The sequence below is a fragment of the Xenopus tropicalis genome, chromosome 8, assembly GCF_000004195.4.
Source record: "Xenopus tropicalis strain Nigerian chromosome 8, UCB_Xtro_10.0, whole genome shotgun sequence".
In the NCBI taxonomy this organism is placed as follows: Eukaryota; Metazoa; Chordata; class Amphibia; order Anura; family Pipidae; genus Xenopus; species Xenopus tropicalis.
The window spans coordinates 82,266,362-82,289,588 of record NC_030684.2 but is presented as its reverse complement, the minus strand read 5'-3'; the positions used below and the strand labels follow the sequence as shown (position 1 = coordinate 82,289,588).

At 38.6% G+C, this 23,227-nt stretch overlaps 1 protein-coding gene across 3 annotated transcripts; it reads left to right on the top strand.

Moving 5' to 3' along the window:
* Positions 1 to 22,214, top strand: nek9 (NIMA-related kinase 9). 3 transcript variants are annotated; one of them, XM_012968120.3, is made up of 23 exons: positions 1 to 245; positions 2,201 to 2,378; positions 3,084 to 3,139; positions 3,891 to 3,961; positions 4,164 to 4,269; positions 6,047 to 6,178; positions 6,323 to 6,433; positions 7,574 to 7,638; positions 7,940 to 7,990; positions 9,052 to 9,244; positions 9,477 to 9,621; positions 10,326 to 10,526; positions 10,610 to 10,656; positions 10,787 to 10,942; positions 11,038 to 11,146; positions 12,229 to 12,390; positions 12,552 to 12,722; positions 15,230 to 15,289; positions 15,489 to 15,664; positions 15,793 to 15,912; positions 15,993 to 16,157; positions 17,831 to 17,884; positions 20,844 to 22,214. In XM_012968120.3, exons 1-23 carry the CDS (start codon positions 81 to 83, stop codon positions 20,973 to 20,975), a joined length of 2,826 nt encoding a protein of 941 aa, XP_012823574.1. In that variant the 5' UTR covers positions 1 to 80; the 3' UTR covers positions 20,976 to 22,214. The 3 variants fall into 3 exon arrangements, with proteins under 3 accessions (XP_012823574.1, XP_012823572.1, NP_001135671.1); XM_012968118.3 differs by having other exon boundaries at positions 2 to 245; positions 15,990 to 16,157; NM_001142199.1 differs by lacking the exon at positions 17,831 to 17,884 and having other exon boundaries at positions 70 to 245; positions 15,990 to 16,157; positions 20,844 to 22,201.
* Positions 22,215 to 23,227: the final 1,013 nt, after the last annotated feature.

Genomic DNA, 23,227 nt, shown 5'->3' with positions numbered 1-23,227 from the left:
AAGTTTGAGCGCATTTTAACTCCGCACTTCCAGGTCAAGGGGCACCAACATGGAATCGGGGAGCAGACGGTGACTTCGCCATGTCCGCCCTCGGCCGGTATGACCGGCACTGCGACTCCATCAACTCGGACTTTGGCGATTCGGTGCGAAGCTGCGGACCTGAGCAGGAGGAGCTGCACTACATCCCCATCCGGGTCCTGGGGCATGGGGCTTATGGGGAGGCCACTTTGTACCGGCGCACTGAGGTGGGCTTGATATCAGGAGGGTAACGTGTATATGTGTGCTGCATAGAAATGGCCTGCGTCTGGGAGTGATCATCTGACAGTCTGCGTTTTGGGGATGTGCCAGTTTGCTATAGAGTGCCAAGCGACAGTTACAGTGAAGTAGTAATCTATGGCTGTATTGCAGTTTTACACTGTTTTGTATTGCACTGTGCGTGTGCAAATGCATGTGGCAGGAATGAAAAATGTAGCTAAGTATCTTCAAGCGCCCATGTCTATGACTGAATAGACAACATAGAGATAATCTGAAAATATCAGTTTTGTTTGTTTATTAGCTTGCAAAGTGCATTATAGGGAATGTTGACGTAAAATAATATTTATATGTGTTGCAACTGTAATTCTAAGCAACATTGCTATATATATTAATAAAAGGTATTCAGATATTAAAGTCATTTTAAATGAAATTGCAGTCTTGTCTGTCCTTTGCCTTTTACCAAATGTCTAATTCCCACAATGCCTTGCACACTTGTTATTCTCCTCCTTTGGTTAAATACAGCATATGCAAAGCATTTTTAAAATGAAGTCTTGCCTGGAAGTGAGTGACTTGGTATGAGCCCATGTGTCAGTGCAAAGAAGAGTAGAGAATTGTAGATCGACAGATTGATTTCATTAATGGTTACTGTTACAAATCTAATAAAACAAAATTTTGTTAACCAGTGTATATTGGAATGTTTCTGAGAATTATGTTTTCATTCGATGGACACAAGTTGCGCCATGCAGAGTTTTGAGATTATCTGTAAATAAATAAGCACAGGGGCAATGTACAAACTATTTATTTGGGCCCCCCCCCCCCTCCCCATAAACACAAGTGCGCAGGACCAACATATTAGCCTATGCATCTTTTGTGCCCTACACAAACAATCATCCAGCAGGTAAGTAGGTAGGTTTTTCTGGGACAAAAGGTTAAACTTGATGGATTCAAACCTCACAAAATCATTTTACTGAAAAGCAGGCATGTAACTATATAGGAAACAGGCTGTGCAACTGTCGGGGGCTTAGGAACTATAAGAGGCCTTGTGGGGTTTGACTGATAAGTGGCTCCAATATGTTAAAAATATGTCTTGTTCCCAAAGTTTTGGGACCCAATAACTAGTCGTTTCCTTGCTGGAAAGCAAGCTCATATAATAAGAGCAAAGGAGCTCATATAATAGTTCCATTATTTATGTGCTTAGTTAGATGAGGAAAGGAAAATCACAATGCAATGCATTGTGAGTTATGTAGTTCCTGCATGCTGTCTGTAAGCTGTGGAGAAGTGGTTACAATTTGTAACATCAGTGTTTTAGTCCCTTCTCCCTGCTAGGATTTCAGATGATGCAGAAAGTTTTTGCAGCATATAAAAATTGTATTCATACTTTTTGAAGAAACAAATTACGGTGATGGGTATAGTAGGGGTTTCTGTGTTGTGTGGGGCTCAACAAATTGTGCTTTGGAACCCGGAGTTCCTGTTTATAATATTCAGTGGAAACTGTGTGTAGTCATTATATGGATTATTACAGTTTTGTTATCCACGTGTTCTAATCACTTGAAATCCAGGCGATGGCCTTTCAGGCCAGTTGATTAAGTAGTGTGAACATTGGTATGTATCACAAAATATATTGAGTGTGAAGGTTTTATAAAGTTTTTTTAAAACCAAATTATACAGAAGAAGTGACATAATTGTTGCTCTGGTATAATGTTTTTTTCTATACTACCAGTGAAAGGGGAACACCAATCTGGGTCTTTGACTAAAGGAGGAGCGAAATGCAGAGGCAAAATGATAGTTGCATGAGGAGTAATGTGTATTCTGCCAGGGCAGGAGGGCATAACATGGAGAAGAGATCTATGTAATTATAAATAGAATATGAGATGTGGAAATATAGCTATTTTATATAAGATCTGACATTTAGCTTGCTTCTGTCTATTAACCTTTTTTTTTTTAGGATGATTCCCTTGTTGTTTGGAAAGAAGTTGGCCTTGCCCGGCTCTCTGAGAAGGAACGTCGTGATGCTCTAAATGAAATTGTCATCTTATCTCTGTTGCAACATGATAATATTATTGCATATTACAACCATTTCCTGGACAGCAACACCTTGCTTATCGAGCTGGAATACTGCAATGGTAAGAGTCTTCAGAACCAGATCAAAGATGGCCCATAACTTATAAGGCTGCCTAAATTGAAAGCACTTTCTCCCTTGCAGAGGTCATTGTACTTTGGTTCTACGCCACTGAAAAGTGTGTGATTTGCCGACTTGGCTTTCTTTGCTTTGCAACTTTGCTGCCATAAGCCTAAATGATACCTTATGCAGTGTCTTGAAAAATTATTCAAACCCTTGTAGTAATCTGTAATATTACTAAAAAATAAATCCTACATTGAGATCATGTGCTGAAACATTAAAATTAGCTTTTAATGTGACGTTGTTTTATGTTAGAAAAAGAATCTTAAGATAAAATACAAACCAAAATATAATGTTTTCAAGGGCAATCAATCTACACATTTTAATATATTGTAGATCTGGGTAAAGTATGTACCAACTTGCACACTTCTCAAAAGAGGCGTATGTCAAATAACATTTGTGCCATTTGCAAAGAGAGCCACAGATTTTCAACTGAATCGAGATCAGAATACTGAATACTTTTTGTCTAAGATTCATTGTTTAGCAATCTGAACCAAATGGTGGGGGGGGGGGGGGTATAAAAATCAAAGGATTTGGCATACAATTGCATCTTTGTAGTGTTCTGCTCCACAATCCTTTCCTTTGTAACCCTGCCATTGGTAATTAATGGTTTTTACTAAAAATTGCCTTTTTGTCGATTCTCCTGCAGGTGGTAACCTGTTTGACAAAATTGTCCGTCAGAAGGCCCAGCTTTTCCAAGAAGAGGTAAGTGTACCACAGCTGAAACTTTGAGTCAAGTGCAAATGTTTCACACTGTCTTCCTATATGTTTCTTTGTAACTGGGTCTTTATTATCAGTGTAGCAACTGATAAACTGTACAACTTAAATTCATAAGGAAACTTGGTTTGCTTGGCACATTTTCTACAGTACAAACTGGTTATTTGTTCAGACATCAAATAAATACTATAGGTAGCACCTCCCACCTGTAGAATGGCCAAAGTAAATTGCAGAGAGTTTACAGGATCAAAGTCAATATAGAAAATTATACTAGTGTGGAAGACCCCGAATGATCTACAGCTTGCACCACTCACTTCTGCCACATCAGATATATGACAAAATAAAATAAAACTTAGCTTTCAATACTTCATTAAAATAACGTATGTCAAAAGCAAAAAAAAGAAAAAGATTAAAACTCTAGGGAAGAGGCAGGACAATAGTACTGGTGTTCCTATGCCAACAATGTCTTTAGGGTAGTTCAAGTTGGGGAGGAGATGATGGTAATGGTGGTATTGAGGATACCCTAAGTATCAGATACCACATGTTGCATCAGAGAAATAGAAATGGGCACAGTGAAGATCTTACCTGTTCTATCACTCGGCCCACTATTTCAAGTATATCAGTCAATTAGTCGCTTCCAGGACATCCAGCCCACAACCACCCATCCCATCAACATCTGCCCCCCAAGTTACCCATCAATAATGACGTACTCACTGATAAAAGTGTTGTTTCTTTTTAGATGGTTCTTTGGTATCTGTTCCAGATTGTGTCAGCCGTGAGCTGTATCCACAGAGCAGGGATACTACACAGGTATGAATGTACTGCGCTCAATCTGCCATTGTATTTCATGTTTATAATTCCATTATCTTTAACCCCTTGTTTTGTATTAATGAATTCTACTGTACAGCGCTGCGTACATAAGTAGCGCTTTATAAATAAAGATATACATACATATATACATACATACAGGTAGCATTGTTTTGCTGAAACATGTTTTATTGTGTGTCCATAGAGATATTAAAACACTGAACATCTTTCTGACCAAGGCAAATCTAATAAAACTTGGAGATTATGGCTTGGCCAAACAGCTCAGCTCTGAATATTCCATGGCTGAAACGGTGAGACATTTACCTGCTCACTCATCACTTTGTGTGAGCATTAATTGCTTTGTGCAAGTCTACTTTTGCATATCTATGAACAAACCGGATTCCAAAAAAGTTGGGACACTAAACAAATTGTGAATAAAAACTGAATGCAATGATGTGGAGGTGCCAACTTCTAATATTTTATTCAGAATAGAACATAAATCACGGAACAAAAGTTTAAACTGAGAAAATGTACTATTTTAAGGGAAAAATATGTTGATTCAGAATTTCATGGTGTCAACAAATCCCAAAAAAGTTGGGACAAGGCCATTTTCACCTCTGTGTGGCATCTCTCCTTCTTCTTACAACACTCAACAGACGTCTGGGGACCGAGGAGACCAGTTTCTCAAGTTTAGGAATAGCAATGCTCTCCCATTCTTGTCTAATACAGGCCTCTAACTGTTCAATCGTCTTGGGCCTTCTTTGTCGCACCTTCCTCTTTATGATGCACCAAATGTTCTCTATAGGTGAAAGATCTGGACTGCAGACTGGCCATTTCAGTACCCGAATCCTTCTCCTACGCAGCCATGATGTTGTGATTGATGCAGAATATGGTCTGGCATTATCTTGTTGAAAAATGCAGGGTCTTCCCTGAAAGAGATGATGTCTGGATGGGAGCATATGTTGTTCTAGAACCTGAATATATTTTTCTGCATTGATGCTGCCTTTCCAGACATGCAAGCTGCCCATGCCACACGCACTCATGCAACCCCATACCATCAGAGATGCAGGCTTCTGAACTGAGCGTTGATAACAACTTGGGTTGTCCTTGTCCTCTTTGGTCCGGATGACATGGCGTCCCAGATTTCCAAAAAGAACTTCGAATCATGACTCGTCTGACCACAGAACAGTCTTCCATTTTGCCACACTCCATTTTAAATGATCCCTGGCCCAGTGAAAACACCTGAGCTTGTGGATCTTGCTTAGAAATGGCTTCTTCTTTGCACTGTAGAGTTTCAGCTGGCAACGGCGGATGGCACGGTGGATTGTGTTCACTGAAAATTGTTTTTTGGAAGTATTCCTGAGCCCATTCTGTGATTTCCTTTACAGTAGCATTCCTGTTTGTGGTGCAGTGTCTTTTAAGGGCCCGGAGATCACGGGCATCCAGTATGGTTTTACGGCCTTGACCCTTACGCACAGAGATTGTTCCAGATTCTCTGAATCTTCGAATGATGTTATGCACAGTTGATGATGATAGATGCAAAATCTTTGCAATTTTTCGCTGGGTAACACCTTTCTGATATTGCTCCACTATCTTTCTGCGCAACATTGTGGGAATTGGTGATCCTCTACCCATCTTGGCTCCTGAGAGACACTGCAACTCTGAGAAGCTCTTTTTATACCCAATCATGTTGCCAATTGACTTAATTAGTGTTATTTGGTCTTCCAGCTCTTCGTTATGCTCAAATTTACTTTTTCCAGCCTCTTATTGCTACTTGTCCCAACTTTTTTGGGATTTGTTGACACCATGAAATTCTAAATCAACATATTTTTCCCTTAAAATGGTACATTTTCTCAGTTTAAACTTTTGTTCCGTGATTTATGTTCTATTCTGAATAAAATATTAGAAGTTGGCACCTCCACATCATTGCGTTCAGTTTTTATTCACAATTTGTTTAGTGTCCCAACTTTTTTGGAATCAGGTTTGTAGTTCTAAACCCTTATGTGCTTACTGTTCAACCATTCTTCTTGGTAATACAGTCTTCAAGCTCTTTGTGTTGCATTACCTTTTCTCTCTTTCATGTTGTAGTGTGTTGGCACTTTATATTACATGTCTCCTGAGCTATGTCAAGGCGTGAAATACAGTTTCAAATCAGACATCTGGGCAGTGGGATGTGTTCTTTACGAGCTTCTGACTCTGACTCGTACATTTGATGCCACGGTAAGATGATCACTGTTCCTCTTGGCTTCATCACTACATTCTGTTTTCTAAAGACAAATTTAAATCTTTCTATGTTAATGATCTGACATTTGATGTACTAGCTTTACTTTCATTTACATAATATGTCACTCTAAATCTCTTCAGAACCCTTTGAATCTGTGTGTAAAGATAGTGCAAGGAAACTGGGCAATGGGCCTGGACAACAGTGTGTACTCCCAAGATTTGATCGAAGTGGTGCATGCTTGCCTGGAACAGGTAAGTGATGGGTTGCATTTGCAGAATGCCAAAGTAAATATCCATGGTAGAAGGATGTTTGTGGTAGCTATAAAGTGGTTCTGTCTAAACTTTTACATGTACTGTAACCAGGGCTGCCATCAGAAATCATGGGGGCCCTTACAACATAATTCAGGTTGAAAACCAAAACACACATTGATGGTCAGGGCCCTGTGATCAGTAATCAGAGCTAGTGTAGTGAGGGGGGGGGGGGGGGGGGGGGGGGTTAAAGGTTTTTATAAAAATGGTTTGAATTTTTTAATGTATATTTGGTGAGATGTGAGAACAGCTCACCACAAAAAACTTCACCCACTTTCTGTTGATGCCTATGGGATTTTTAGAAGTGTATTTATCAAATAGTGAAATCCAACTTTCATCCACTGATAAATACACTTCTAAAAATCCCACAGGAATAAATAGAGTAGGTGAATTTTTCAGTTGTGAGCTCTGATTTCACATTTTGATAAATATGACCCTTAGTTTTGGACTTTAAACCTCCCACATCTCTTATAACTTAAGTGGGGGCCCTGCAGTGCTGCACTGGTGTGTTTTGGGTCTTAGGGGGGGGCCAGCTAATCCATGTAAATGCAGCATGGCCAGGCCCCCCTTATGACCCAAAACCCACCAGGCTTAGGACGATTGCCACGCCTGTCCATCCCTGCTGGTGACTCTGAGTGGAACTATGCTTCGTGGACTGAATTAAGTGATGAAGACATACAAAACAATCTGTCGACCCATGAAAAAAAAACAATAAAACGTCAATTAAACCCAATAGGATTGTTTTGCCTCCAATAAGGAGTAATTATACCTTAGTTGGGATCAATTACAATGTACTGGTTTATTTTTACAGAGTAAAAGGAAATACATTTTAAAAATCTGAATTATTTGATTAAAATGCAGTCTATGGGAGACAGGCTGGTCATAATTCGGAGCTTTCTGGATAACTGGCTTCCATATAACTGATCCCATACCTGTAGTAGTTCTTAATAAATACTTGATGGTACAAATGTGGGATGACTTCCATATCTAGAGGGGTACATATTCCACACTTGTATTGTGTATTGTGTATGGTAAATGTGTTAAAAGGTATGTATTTTGATTTTTAGCTGTTTAATATTATAGGACCCAGAGAAGCGCCCAACAGCAGATGAGATTCTGAAAATGCCAATATTGAGCTGGAGGAGAAGGTACTTATAGATCAAGTGTGTTTTGTTTTTAATCAATAGTCTCAATATCTTTTATTTACCATGCATTTTATTTTACCATGCGTTCCCAGTATGTGTAATCTAAATTATAATTCACCTTAATATAACATTCTTTCATTCTTTAAGGTTAGCAAATAGCATTTTCAGCATCTTCAGTTATGAAACTGAGGCTGGGAATCTGCAGTATAGCATTATTTCCAAGCTCTCAGCATCCAGAACAGTAAATACATGTATTGTGTTTGTTTTAAGGGTTCACTAAACTTAAAATATTCTTTTTAAATAGAGACATGGAGGAAAAAGTATCTATGCTGAATCGATCCAATAAGAAGCCCAGGTAATAATCAAAACATGCTTATAGTGAGTGAGAATGTATTGGTGCTTGATGAAGGGATGGTATAAAGCCTGGAACCTGGGTTGTGGCATGAATAAATTACTCTTTCTTCAGTAATTTGGAGTATTATTTCTGTGATTGTCCACCCTTTACAGAGGGGTTTACGGGTTGCACATGATGCATGAAAAAGTGACATTATGGGGCAGATTTATCAAAATGTGAGTTTAGAGCTTAATACATAAAAACTCATCCATGTTCTATTCATTCCTATGGGATATTTAGAAGTGTATCAATGAGTGAAAGTTCGAGTTCGCCATTTGATAAACATGCTTCTAAAAATCCCATAGGAATGAATAGAATATGGGGGAGTTTTTATGTATTAAGCTTTGAACTCACATTTTGATAAATCTGCCCCTATTTATACAGTAGTACTGTGCCATTTTGATGGCTACCTCTATTGACAAGCGTATGGTTACTATTTTATATTGATAATTCTGTTGGTCAATGATTAATGCCTTTTGTGAGTAGGAAAGTTGAACCAGCAAACTCAGTGTAAACAATACAAAATACTCTATTAATTGACTTTCACCTCAATATTAAAAAATAGTTTTAGGACAGGCAATAGTAAGGTTGTATCATATACATTGCACATTTTGGTGAACTGTTTTACTTACGTGTTTGTATATCTGTTAAACGTTTTGCTTTATTTTGTGTGCCATCCAATCATCCAGTTTTATTTTTATCACTGCCTGATATGTAACATTTCTGGGAATGTACCCATTCACTGCATTTTGTAGTCACATGACTGCCCTGTTTCTTATCTCCTTGGCACCATTTTCACTTTTGGCATCCTATTCTTTCTTTCTTTGAATGTTTTCTCTTCACCTTTTTGTTTTGATTGTTGTGGTGTGTATTGTAAGTTCTTAACACTCCCTTCCTGTAATCATTTAAATCTCTAAACTGTTTTTAAGACACCTTCACCCCACTCTGTGACCATTCCATTTTTTTTTTATTTTGTGTTTTGTCACCTTTTGGGTCTTTCTTCCATTCATAATGCTTCCCAGGACGGGTACAGTTACAGAAGCCCCTATCGCTGTCGTTACATCAAGGAGCAGTGAGGTGTATGTATGGGGAGGTGGAAAGACCACTCCTCAGAAGCTGGATGTTTTCAAGGGTGGATGCCGAGCACGGCAGGTCTGTGCTGGAGATGCTCATTTTGCTGTAGTGACCGTGGAAAAAGAGCTTTACACTTGGGTGGTGAGTGCTAAATGAAGGAAGAAATTCTTGGTACTGGGAACTTCATGGGAGGTACAGGTGGTGTACGGTGGTGGGTCTTTGTTAGGATTGCAAAGGAAGGGGACTTCCAGGGACTTCACTGAAGAGGAAGGTACCTGATATGGGTTTTGTATGCTGTCATTTCAGCTACATTAATTCTAATATACGATATACACATTTAAACACATTTTTTTTAAATTTTTTTAAAATTCAGAACATGCAGGGAGGATCAAAACTACATGGACAGTTGGGACACGGAGACCGTGCCTCCTACCGTCAACCAAAACATGTGGAAAAACTTCAAGGAAAGTCAGTACAGCAAGTCAGTTGTGGAAGTGATTTCACCGTATGCATTTCAGGTCAGAGTGAAAAGCTAAATAAGTACAAAAGATTAAAATGTATATACTTTTAGATATAGTTATCCAATACCTGGAAAAAATTATGCCTCTGCACTGACATTATAGTGCAGGTCTGGAATCATTAATATTAATATATGATAATTAAATGTAATTTTTTTGGGGGGGGTGGAGTTGGTTTTAGGCTAAAAGCAAATTGTCTTTTTCAGCTATACATAGCAAAGGTTAGGCTGAAAATTGCAAAAGCATTAGGGATGCACCAAATGCAGGATTCTGTTTGGGATTCGGCCAAGATCTGGCCTTTTTCAGCAGGATTCAGATTTGGGCAAATCCACACTCCTGGCCGAATCCTTAAAATTATGGGACTTTTTGTCACATAAACACGCAAGTTGAAAATTTTTCACGTGGTTCTCTTTGGCCTTTCCTTATCTTAATTTGAATATGCATATGATTCGGTATTCGCACAAATCTTTCACAAAGGATTTGGGGTTTGCCCGAATCTGAAAATAGTGGCTTTGGTGCATGCCTAGAAAGCATTCATTTTCAGGCTGATCTCTGCTCCACTTGCAGTTTTACTTAGAACTGTGAGGTAAACTACAAAGGGAAGTATTTGTTTTTACATTGCTAATAGTATTAATTTCACTTCAGATATACATAAATTTGGGGATTACAGAAATTCAAAGAATATAATGATTTTTCTTTACCAGATGAGGGACAACTATATTCATTTGGCTCAGATTATTATGGCTGTCTTGGTGTAAATCAGTCTGCAGGTGCTGAAGTCCTTGAGCCGCTCTTGGTGGATTTCTTTTTAAATGAGCCAGTAGAGCAGGTCTCCTGTGGGGATAGCCACATTATTGCACTGACACGAAGCAAGTGTGTTTACTCCTGGGGTTGTGGGGAGTATGGTGAGTAAAATATTACAGTTTTCTATATAACCTTTTACATGGGTAAAACCTAATTTTAATATTTGCACTCATATTTTGTACAGGACGCTTAGGATTGGACTCAGAAGATGACGTCTATTCTCCTCAGAAGGTTCTCATCTTTTCAAGATACAGTCTTCTATTTTTCTTTTTTAGTTTTGTCTTGCATTATTTTTTTCACTTCCTGTTTTCTGATTTTTTATGTTTGTCTTTACTCAGTATCCCTGCTCTCTTTTTGGCAGGTAGAGGTGCAGCGAGACCTCTGTATTGTGAATGTTTGTTGTGGTTCAGATGGAAGTTTCCTATTGACTCTCACAGGTAAAGTCCTTGCCTGTGGCCTTAATGAGCACAATAAGCTGGGTCTGAACCAGTATACAGCAGGGATAATTAACCATGAAGTAAGTATTCATCATTTTTTTAAAGGTTTTTTCTTTTTTGTTTTTTAAATCACTCCCTTGTGAATAGTAAAATGCCATTTCTCTTTGTCCTATAGGCCTTCCAAGAGGTCCCATACACAACCTCCCTGACACTTGCCAAACAGTTGTCTTTTTATAAGATTCGCAGTATTTCCCCTGGAAGGACTCACACAGCAGCCATTGACGGTGGGTCATATACAGAAATTGGTATCTTCTTGATCCATTTTTTATTGAAATTAAAATAAACAAGGCAAAAGACAACATAAATACCTCAAGTGAATTTTTACATGATCTGCATCTAGATATTTTTAGTTAAACAAACTTTTACTGAAGACTTAATACTACTTCTGCTTCAGTGTAGAGAAGCACAAGAGTGTTGGTTAATACTACTAACAATAATGCGTATTTTACACTACAGTGTTTCTGCATATTAGTGGTTGTTTATAATCTAAAAAGGGATTATATAACTTGCTCGAAGTGTCTCTACCCTAACCTGTTGAGATATAGCACATGGTATACAGGTATACTAGTCGCTGATAGGGTGACAGATACATATTTAGGTCCTTCAGGCATATGTTATACATTTGGAAAATATGTGGGCTAGCAAGTCTACTTTTGCACACTGAATCTGAAATAAACCAGCACCCAAAGGTCTCAAGGAAAGACGAACATAAAATTGGTATAATATAGTACAGGTATAGGACCCATTATCCAGAATGCTCGGGACCAAGGGTATTCCGGATAAGGGGTCTTTCCGTAATTTGGATCTTAATACCTTAAGTCCACTAAAAAATCAATAAAACATTAATTAAACCCAATAGGATTGTTTTGCATCCAATAAGGATTATTTATATCTTAGTTGGGATCAATTACAAGGTACTGTTTTATTTCTACATAGAAAAAGGAAATCAGTTTTAAAATTCTGAATTATTTGATTAAAATGGAGTCTATGGGAGACAGCCTTTCCGTAATTCGGAGCTTTCTGGATAACGGGTTTCCGGATAAGGGGTCTGATACCTGTATTTCAAAACACGGGGGAACCACCTATCACCAGTTTTCACTAGGTGGAATATTTGCATAAAAATACTACAATTCTAAATGTTGGTAATTTCCAGTAGGTCCAAATGCTGCTATTGTTTCTCAGTAGGTCTAATTGATATTCATGCACAATTTTTATTAGTTGACTGCATAAACTTCACAGGAGACTGAGCTATGTTTCACTTTTAAAAAGCCTTTCCCTAAATCACGATTACTTTGCGTCCATCTAGAGCGTGGGCGACTTTTGACTTTTGGTTCAAATAAGTGTGGACAACTGGGAGTAGGAGATTACCGGAAGCATCTTGGAATCAATCTTCTTGGAGGACCTTTAGGTGGCAAACAAGTAATTAGAGTGTCTTGCGGGGATGAGTTTACAATTGCAGCTACAGCTGGTGAGTAGGGAAATATTTTATATTGTGGGACAAAACCACAATGATTTGCCTTTTTCATAATGTGCTTGTACATCACCATTTATTGGCTGATTTGCAGGAAAAAAAAATCTCGCTGGGATAGAGACAATGGAACTGATTACTTTTATTTTTTATTGTTCTAGATAATCACATCTTTGCTTGGGGAAATGGTGGAAATGGACGCCTAGCAATGACCCCAAATGAACGCCCACAAGGCTCTGATATCTGCACCTCATGGCCCCGTCCGATATTTGGGTCCCTACATCATGTCACTGACCTCTCCTGTCGTGGCTGGCACACAATCCTGATTGTAGGTGAGTTGAAAATTTGCTAGAAAAATAATATGATGCAAAGCTTGTAAGTGTTTTAAAACAAATGGACTTAGTATCTATAGCACAGAATACATATGTTAAATTCACCAGCAGAACTGGGCATGCATTAGTGTAGTTTAATTACTTTCACATGTACATGTATTGGTTGATTCTCTGCAACATATGCCATAAGTAGGGATGCACAGAATCCTGGATTCCATTTGGAATTTGGTGGAATATGAGCCTTTTTCAGCAGGATTTAAATTCAGCAGAATCCAAGTGCTAAATAATCTCTTTCATAAATATTTGGAATATCTATAGTGTTTAAATCAGAGGAATACTTATTACACATGGAATATATATATATATATATATATATACAGGTATCGGACCCCTTATCCGGAAACCCGATATCCAGAAAGCTCCGAATTACGGAATGCCCGTCTCCCATAGACTCCATTTTAATCAAATAATTCAGAATTTTAAAACTGATTTCCTTTTTCTATGTAGAAATAAAACAGAACCTTGTAATTGATTCCAACTAAAATATAATTAATCCTTATTGGATGCAAAACAATCCTATTGGGTTTAATTAATGGTTTATTGAATTTTTAGCAGACTTAAGGTATTAAGATCCAAATTACGGAAAGACCCCTTATCCGGAATACACTTGGTCCCGAGCATTCTGGATAATGGGTCCTATACCTGTATATATAAATATATAAAAAAAAAAAAAAAAAGAAACTGAAAAATCATGTCAATGTCACAACTGCTTCAGAGTTTTTTTTCTTAGTGTTTCTAATTCCGTTTGTAGATTACATTTACATTATATCAATAAAAATAATATTAAAACTGCTACCCCTCCACCATTAGCCACCTTGGAGACACTTTTGATTTTGATAGTATAATCTGACTGGCTGCAGTTAATGCATTTTACATTATACATTCATCACAATCAAGTTATGTTTTGCGATAAGAGGTTTCTGTACAGTGAGTGCAAGATCTTTATAAGGTTTTTTACTATTTGGACATTAATCTACCTCTTTACTCCCTTGAACCCAGGCATATAAATGTCTGGATTTGCTTAGTTTAGAGTCTGATGTACTAAATAGGACCAAATGTTTCTTGATTTTGTTATGCTGCTTACTACTGATCCCCCCTACTTCCCCACTCATTATACCATGTGTTTTTATTGTCTACATTAGTTTTTTATGTTTAGTTCAATACATTTTTCAAATGATTTTCTTAAAGGATAATTGTCTTTTATTTTGAAATTACCCTACTCTAAACAATCCCCAGAATTACATACATTTCTTCCTGCATGAGGGGTAGATTTACTTTGTTTCTCAATTACAAGCAGCTGAACTGTCAAACTGCCAACTGGGCTTACTCACTGCCTCTGCTCCAATTAAACTCAATCAGGCATGCATAGTCGACACCTCTTTGATGTCATCACAGTCAGAGAGAAAAGGAGGGTTCAGAAAGTATAAGGGGGTGGGGCTTCACACTAGACAAGGAAGTTAGTAAAAGATCTGCAGTTCAGCTGACATTAAAAAAGAAATACTGTTGTTTGGTGGTCTTTTGAATTGTCATTGCCAGCACATGATTTGCTTTTAGAAATGTTTTTTTATAAAAAAAAATTAGGCATTAGTACCACACTTTGGCAAAAATATATGTACGATCATGTGCCACATCAAGGCCCCTCATTGTCTGTGAGTTCTTCACTGCCTATTCGCATTCTAAGTCCAAGTCTGTAGTGCTTTTAATGGACAAGGAACGCCTCTAAGTGATATATTGTCATTAGACAGACCTCCTAATAAGTAATGTATAGACTCTTACCAGTATATGTTTTCCCTGCAGCTAGTAATAAAACACAATGTTTTCAAATACTTGGGTAATGCCACTGAATGATTCTTCCCAGACCAAGATCACAATGCATGCTTGGTCTGTTTTGTCTGCCAGCTGTAGTAATATCTGAAGACACAGAGAGATTAGGAATGTGCATATGCATTGGGAACATTTGGCTGTCTTGATGATCCCATTGGGTAAAAGATGGTGCCAAGAAGATGTCACTTTTTTTCAGAAGGGGATTACTTGAGAAGTAAGGCATGTGGGGTAAAAAAAACAAAACATAGCGATTCACACAGGGCTATGGATTCCTTCACATAGGTGTAATGATGTTTGGGGGTCTTTCCTTCTCCTTTAAAATCAAGTCCCCCAGCAAACAGTGTGACTAAGTAGTATGACCATGTTGCACTTATGCTTAATGCAGGAGCTCTAGTGAGGAAGCAGGGAGCTTTGAAGCCCCAGCTCATTAACATTAACTTCTAAGTATTCCCTTGTTCTAAAGGCTGACACCACATTTTCTCTAAAGGCAAACTGTGCACTGGCAAGTTTCTCTTTTTTTTTGTGTACATATAATGACTTTTTATTGTTACTAGAACTGGCGATTTCTTTCTGTGTTTTGAATTTTTATGTTTGTTAACTTCTCTATACCATTTTGCTTACAGAGAAAGTACTGAACTCCAAAACAATTCGTTCAAATAGCAGTGGATTATCCATTGGGACCCGTGAGTTTCTAGGATGCAGCAGGGGTTATGGGAATAGACAATTTTTGTGTGTTTCTTTGATTGTTCGGCAATTATTTGGCTGCTTATTGAGTGTTTGTTTGCTTGTGCATCTGGGAGTTGGAGCTGCCTGTAATTTATAATGTAAAGGATAGTAGAACTCCAGTCATTGAGCTAATTATAATATACCCTTTCTCCACAGTCGCACAAAGCTGCTCATCGGGTTCTGGAAGTAGAGAGGAGGATAGTGAACGTGAATCTCTGACCTCCGATCCCAGTAGAGGATTTCGTGGTACCATAGAAGCTGAGCCTGAAACAGGTCCATTTAATACAACTGAAAACATGGAAAGCAGCTCATGCCCCAGCTGGCTCCGACAGGTAACAAGATTCTAGAAGGCTGCAGTTTGGTTTAGCAGGTGTACATAGTGTAGGGAACAATAAACATAAGAAAACTTTACATCTGCAGCCCGTGCACCATAACTTCTCAGTGTCCCTCTATATTGCAGGAGCTGGAGGAAGCAGAGTTCATTCCAATGCCAGATACACCAAACTTTGTTAGCATGGAGTCCTCACAAAATGGGACCACATCATTGCAGGATGTGAAAGAGACTCCTAATGCTCTAGAGGTATGTAGAAATATATAGAGAAGCTCTTACACACTAAAATGACTGTCCTGTACTAATAATATTTATCCTACATTCAGAAGCCTTCATTTCAAGCTTGCACATGCAGCACTCTACAGGAGGAGGTGCGAAAGCTGCAAGACGTTGTGTCCACCTATAGGAGTGAGCAAGAATTACTGTGTAGGGAGAACTCACGTTTGGCACTGGAAGTCCAGGAACTAAATGCCAAGCTCCAGTCAGCCATGCAGGTATGTGTCCTTTTTTACAGTAAGGGCTGTTACAGACGGGCTGAGCGACAAATCTCCCTTGTCGCGGGCGACTAATCTCCACCGGCTAGAATGTAAATCGCCGGTGGGATAGCATACACAGCGCCGTGATTTGCTGAAGTCACAGAAGTTTCCTCTCAAGGCAACTCCTGCAACTTCTGCAAATCGCAGCGCCACGTATGCCATCCCACCGGCGATTTACCGGCATTTACATTCTCGCTGGTGGGATGGCATTTCGGGGAGATTAGTCTCCCGCGACAAGGGAGATTTGTCACGTGGCATATAATCTGTCTTTCACAGCTTTAAAGGTGATCTTTAAAATTGTTTCAGAGGAAGGCTGAAAAAAGTAACTTTATTTTGTTCATTTCCCTGAGAACACCTATTGTGTGTTTAAGGGTAATGCCACAGGGGATGTTGTGTTACCTGCACTTAACTTCCTTTAGCGCAAGCATCAAAAAGTTCAAATATATACATCACGTAGAAGACAGAAAATTGCCTTGCAAGGAACATTTGGCTACCACGGGCAGCAGAGGTTTTGCATATGTTTTCCCATCAGCAATTACAATATTGCCAATGCTGAAGGGGTGCGGACAACAAAACATCATGTGTGCCAGTGATCTAAAGGTTTAGTTCAGTTAATATTTAGTATGATATAGTTTGTCCTGTTCATAGGAACTTTCCAATTAGTCTTCAGCTTTTAAATGTGGGTCACTGACCCCTGCAGTTAAAGATTATTTCTCTGAGGTGATGTTATTGTTGCTTATCTTTCACCACACTTATTTCTCACACCACTTTTGGTTGGTAGGGTATATTGGACCCTAGCTACTAGATAGCTGTTGGCATTCCAAACTTAAGATCTGCTGAACAAAAAGCGGTACTATTTGTATAATAGTATTTGATTGTGGGTCAAGATGAAGTGATAATCTGTAGCTTATAGAATTGCTGTGTCTTTGGAACTTTGTTCATAAAGCTTTTTATAGTCAGAAACCTTGTTTTATTTTTTAATACAGTTGAAAAACTTCCCCCCCCCTTTCAATTGTACAGATTTTTCATATAATTTCAGTTTCAGTTCATTTTTATGGAACTAAAACTCAAAGCACTTTGTGATAGCTATAGTTCCCTACTACCTCTGTCTACTATTCCATTCCCTGCATCTAAAAATCCACTCAGCTGTGTTTCATTCTGACAGCATTTGTGACTGTACTCCCCAAATGCAAACAATACACACATGCTGCAAGCTATTAACAGTCTCACCTGGCCTCATGTTCTTACAGCTTAATATTTCAGTATATTGTTTACCTCTGTTATCCTTTGAAGGATATCAGTATAATTACAGTAAAAACAGATTTTCTCTGGGATAGTTACAGGTAGAATAAATACAAATGTTAACCCCAAGGCATTGTAGAGGTTTTGGGTCTTTTTGTTTTGGCTCAGACCATAAAAAGAACCTGTGAACTGGGAGACCACATGGAGCACCATACTTTTGGTACTTAGTTTTGCTTGCATTCATTATCAGAAGAAAATTGCTTCCAATGCATGTGTTAAAGCTTTAAGGATACAGACTTGTCTCCAGAATACACCCTTCACTCTTAGTTTTGTGTAACTGTAGCTTACATACTTTTATATTGGGCAGTACCTCTTTTGTCTTTTCTCAGATGAACCAAGTTGTAAATAAGCATGGGGAAGCAATACATCAGCTCCAAAAACAGGTCTGTATTTACATTTCACAAATGATTTTCTTGGTATTATCAGGTGATCCATGTTTTGCCAGCCCATTATTCTTTAAATGACTCTGTAGTGTGCTTAGAAGGTATGTGAACTCTGGGCAGATGAATAATTAGAAACAAAAAAGCAGACTACTTGGGCCATATGGGTATGTAAGGAATACCATAAATACAATGTACCATTCATACACACCACATGGAAACATTACCATAGTTAATATTTGATGATTAAATATTTGAATCAACTTGAATAAATGATAGGATATTTTTTAATCTGTATAATCAATAACGTGCTGAGTGGAAAGGTTATTTATTACAGGGTTCCATTGTCAGATCACTCACTAATAAGCTTGTGCAATATCCCTTCAGCCCGTCTGTGAGAAGATAAAAAAAAAAACATATGGGACACAAGGAGTACAAACAAAATGTCCCTTTGCTTTGCCTGTCGCAAAGATTTTGAGAAGTATATTTCATTAGTGGGTACTGGGCTAATTTACCACTGCAGAGCACTGTTGTGGTCACTCCAAGGTTGCTGAAGTTTTTTGCAAGAACATATTCCATTCCTTAAGGGTATTTTTGTCTAAAGCTGCTCCTTGCATGTCTGCAAAGTTGTTTTCGGTGTCTTGTGCCTAAAAATCAGGTGCAAATGTAAATTTTCTCATTTTGAGCTCTAGAATTGAAGACAACCTAACCCCAAAGAATTTCAGAGAAATTGTGTCCAATTCACATTGAAGCACACATGCATGTGTGTGAGTTTTAAGTGATTGGCCACAATTTTTCAGGCCCCTTTAAGGTCACAATGATACTGGAATTTAGGGGGGAAACATACATTGTGGCTTAAAAACATGGCAACTTGTGTTTTAAATTATTGCACACTGTACTTAACTTTGCTCACAAATGAGCCCAAAATGAGTGGATGGAGCAAATGAGGCTGATCTAATCATTAGTCCCTGGGCCACAGGATTTTCAAAACTTCAAGATCGATATGTGACCAAGCCTCCAGTCAGATAACAGTTGGGCAGCCATCATTTTGGCCTCACGCAGAAACCAGTAAGCTGCAGAATCCGTAAAGAGTTGCAGTGTTGGCCTGTATATAGCAAGCTTTAGACCATGTTATTTATCCTTATATGGAACACTGATATATAGCTAACATATAGGTAAAGTGTTTAAGGTCTGTATTTTTGAAATATTACAACAGGGAATGAGTTATCCACTTGTTTTACAATGTTCTTTAGTTAGCAGAAAAGCTATGAAAAATAACTTAAAACATCAGGTTCTTATATATTTATCTACCATCCATAAAACTTTTACAAAAGTATTTGTAATTGTGAACAATGTTTTTGTGTTTAAATAATATTGCTTGTTTTTAGGCGCATTGTGATCCATTGTTTATCCAAGATTTAACACAAATCATTTTATTTTGAATGCCTAGGCAAAAGTTTCCCATTTAAGTAAATAGGAAGGTATCTGTGAGTTAGCAGTTGCTTGGGTTGCCACCCTTTTTGATGCCAGTCGTTTGGGGCGTGATGTGATGACACCATGGGGTGGGGAAATGGGCAGGCTGGCCAGAAGAATAGGTGGAGCCTGTCCTTATAAGAGGTAATCAGGCAGCAGAGAGGCTTAGGGAGGGAGAAATGGAGGGATTTTATAGGGCAGTGCTGTCCAACTTCTGTGGTGCTGAGGGCCGGAATTTCTCTACTATACATAGTCAAGTATAGAAAGAAGTCCTGTCGTAGCTCCCAGTGTATTCAGTAAGTACTCCTCAACAGGTAGCAGTCCCCGTGTTGGCTGTATACATTTCAAATTCAAGTTTAAGACACCTGGAGAGTACACATGTTCTCAGTGAAGCAGTGAAAGTTTATTGAGAGTACACATCACTGAGAACATGTGTACTCTCCAGGTGTCTTAAACTTGAATATACATAGTCAAGGGCTGCTAATGGAAGCCATTTTTGACCACTCCCCTTTTTTAAACCACACCCCTATTATCACAAGACTTTTTAAGACCATGCCTAATTTAATGGTTGGTGCTCACTGCAGGGATATTAACCATAATTCATATGAGAAAGAATTATATTAAGAGATAAACTTAAATCCACGTGCCGCCACCTCCTCCCCTGTGGGTCAGGCAGAGTATGGCACACACAGGCAGTACTCTGCCTGCCCTACCCTGCCTGTGTGTGCCCTACTCTGCCTGCCCTGTGCTGCCTGTGTGTGCCATACTCTGCCTGCCCTACCCTGCCTGTGTGTGCTATGCTCCTTCTGCCCCATGCTGCCTGTGTGTATCATGCTCGGTCTGCCCTATGTTATTTTAAAGTTTTAACAAAAACAATTTAAAAAAAAAATGATTAGTGCACCTTTAAAATATCCCAAGTACACTAAGGTTCCCATCTGTCCCTGTTTTACGGGTATCAGCCTCGTTTCGGGAACTGCCCAGAGAAATTACCTCTTATGCTTGCCTTAACTTTTAAAGTCCCTGTTATTTAAACCTGCCTGCCCTAACACTTGTGATCTGAAAGAAGCTATTTTGGTTAATAGTCGTGCACTTCTAAAATACTAAACAGAGCTGTGGGATTGAAGCTTCTGCAACCCTAGGCAGATTCTCCAGTCCAATATCCAACCCCTACTTCAGCTGCTTCCAAGGCTCAATGCGTACCCCCCAATCTGGTTTTAAATTACAGTCAGGATTGCAACTTTGCTTTCACTGAGGGTGTGTTTGTTAAATGGGGAGTGGTTTGTCAGGGGCAGGAACCAAATGGGCATGGCTTATTTTTTGATGCGTGCCAGATGTTGCTCTGAAAATCTGGTAACCTTAAAGTGTACAAATGTACTCAGTGTTTGTTAATATGTCTGTATATTATTATAAAGTAAAATAGTATCACCTCTTATGTTGCTGTGAAGTATTATTGAAAACCAATTACAACTATTGTTTATTCTTGTTGCAGTTGGCCTTGTATTGGAAGAGTTCTCCTCCATCTGCGGGCAATGCTGAGACCTCCAGGGAGGATTCTGATGCAGAATCCTGGTGCTTCTTGGGTACAGAAGCCTGTCGTTCTTCCTCTGGGACACCAATGTGATACTCCATGGAAGCCTCCTTTTGACAGTCTACTCACACACAATTAAATGTGTTTAATCATATAGCCATGTGAGCAGCATGTGGATTCTTTCAGGTCGATGAAGAGCTGTTTCTGTGCCTTAAGGTTAAGCCATGCCCCGCTAGCACACTCCACACTGGAGGATACTACATTTTTTTTAAATTCTACTTCAGCATTTGTCTCTCTTAACTTTTAAGTGAATGAAAGTTTTTTTGCAGCAAAGGAACGGAGAAAAAAAGCTGTTTATGGTGAGAGTGAAGGGTAACATGAAGTTTATAATGAAGCCACTGTAAATGGTCAGCACAGTGCTAGTGACAAACCCCCTCATTGTGCACAATTCTCCGCTCAGCTTGTGGACACTGCATAACTTTATTTTTCACCACAGATGTTTTAGCTCTCTGTATTGCGCGTGGTCTTATAATGACTGGAATACACAGATCACTGTGCATGGCCCCATATTAAGATCAATGTTTTCTTATTTTGTTCTCCAGTCACTTTCAGCGTATAATCAGTATTGGACTCACAACCTGTAGCAAGGGTGGAGAGGGAGACATCTTTGGTCTGTAAACCTTAACACAGTATTGTTTGTGGAGTACCGGAGCAGGCAGCTCGATCTTGTTGTCTGTCTCAGATGGTCAACTTTTATGCCAGTTATGTGAAGAAAAACTGAGCTTTCTGTGATCAGACTAATCCCAGCAAAACAGTTATCAGAATACATTCTTTTAGGTCAGCAAAATAAGTGGCAATGGAGGAATGAATGAGTAGAAGGTGTTTACAAAGAGAAGCTCTGCTAGGTAATTGCAAATGATGAAAGAAAATCCTAGAGACAGTATGTTTGCTGCAAGGAGACCTGTTACAGAGAGAGAAGTTATATGAGGCAAAAGCAAAGGTGTATGTGGGATTTGAGTGATAGGAATGCTTAGTGGAGGTTGTGCTTGCACAGCAAGCAGAGGTAAACGAAAGGTAAAAATTATTGCTGCTGTTTTTTTTAGTTAAGGGTTTAAAGTCAACAGGAAGAAATACAAAACATTTACCCAGTGTTTAAGGGACAGCACCACTTATATCGCTACTCTAAAAAAAGCATGTTTGTACACTGTCAAATATATGTAAACTTTTAAAATGCCATTTGTTGGCATATGTGTTTTTGCCTAAGGCATGGACCACCAATTTTGCTGACTAATTAAACTTGGTCATATGTGCTCAATAAACAGACTCCCCTTATGTCATTTTTTTTTTAAATTTTTTAAAGTTTAACATAATATATCCTCTCGTACAATTTTACCATTATCTATCAACCCTACCATTCTTTCATTTCACTGTGTGCCTGTTGGCTGCTTGACCTGGAGTCCCTGGACCTGAAACTGGCTTCCATTCTAAGAGATTCTGTTTTACTCTCTCTTCATCTGAGCATCTGTTCTTGTTCTGGCTGCTAGCTGAAAATATCTTAAAGGGTCACTATAACCTTACATTTTCTAGTAGAAATTTGCTTAGTAGTGCTGTATGTCTGTAAAAGCTAAAATATGAAAGCAGGTGCTGTAGACAGTGCCATTTACAGCCCTCTTTGGATGGTTACAGACCCAGTGTTATTATATCATACCCTTTAAACATCAGGCCAAGCCCTTTCCTGGCTTGTTGCTATGGGATTATAAATTTAGGGGAATATTTATTATGCTGTGTAAAAAACGGCGAGAAAATTCGCCACACATCGCCAGGCTTCGCCGTGTAAAAATGGCGTAAAATCGGCGTAATTATTTTACGCGTTTTTCTTCCACCGGAACTTATGGAAAATAATGGCGTAATATCCGGCGTTCAGATGGCGATCTTACTCCGTTTTTTCGGCGAATTAGTTTTACACAGCATAATAAATACGCCCCTTAGTGTGCCAAGTGATAAGAAGTTTATGGCAAGCCTGCAGTCAGACAACAGACAAATGAAACTGCTTCAGAGAGACAACTATAGTTTATATAAATATGCTGCTTTATAGCTATTCAAGTCAAATAGGGGAAAAAACACAGGTTACATAGTCTACAACAGATCAGTCAGTTTAGGATGAACAAAAAACTGGTTCAGTTGTCATTCATAGCTCTTTACAGGACTATAGAATAAAACCTTCCTTATATGATGTTTGTTGTCAAAAAATACTTTTTAGGATGCTGGATTGACAAATAGAAACTTAGATACTTTCGTTTTAACAGACATGTATTAATAGAATAATAGAAAATAAATAGAATCAC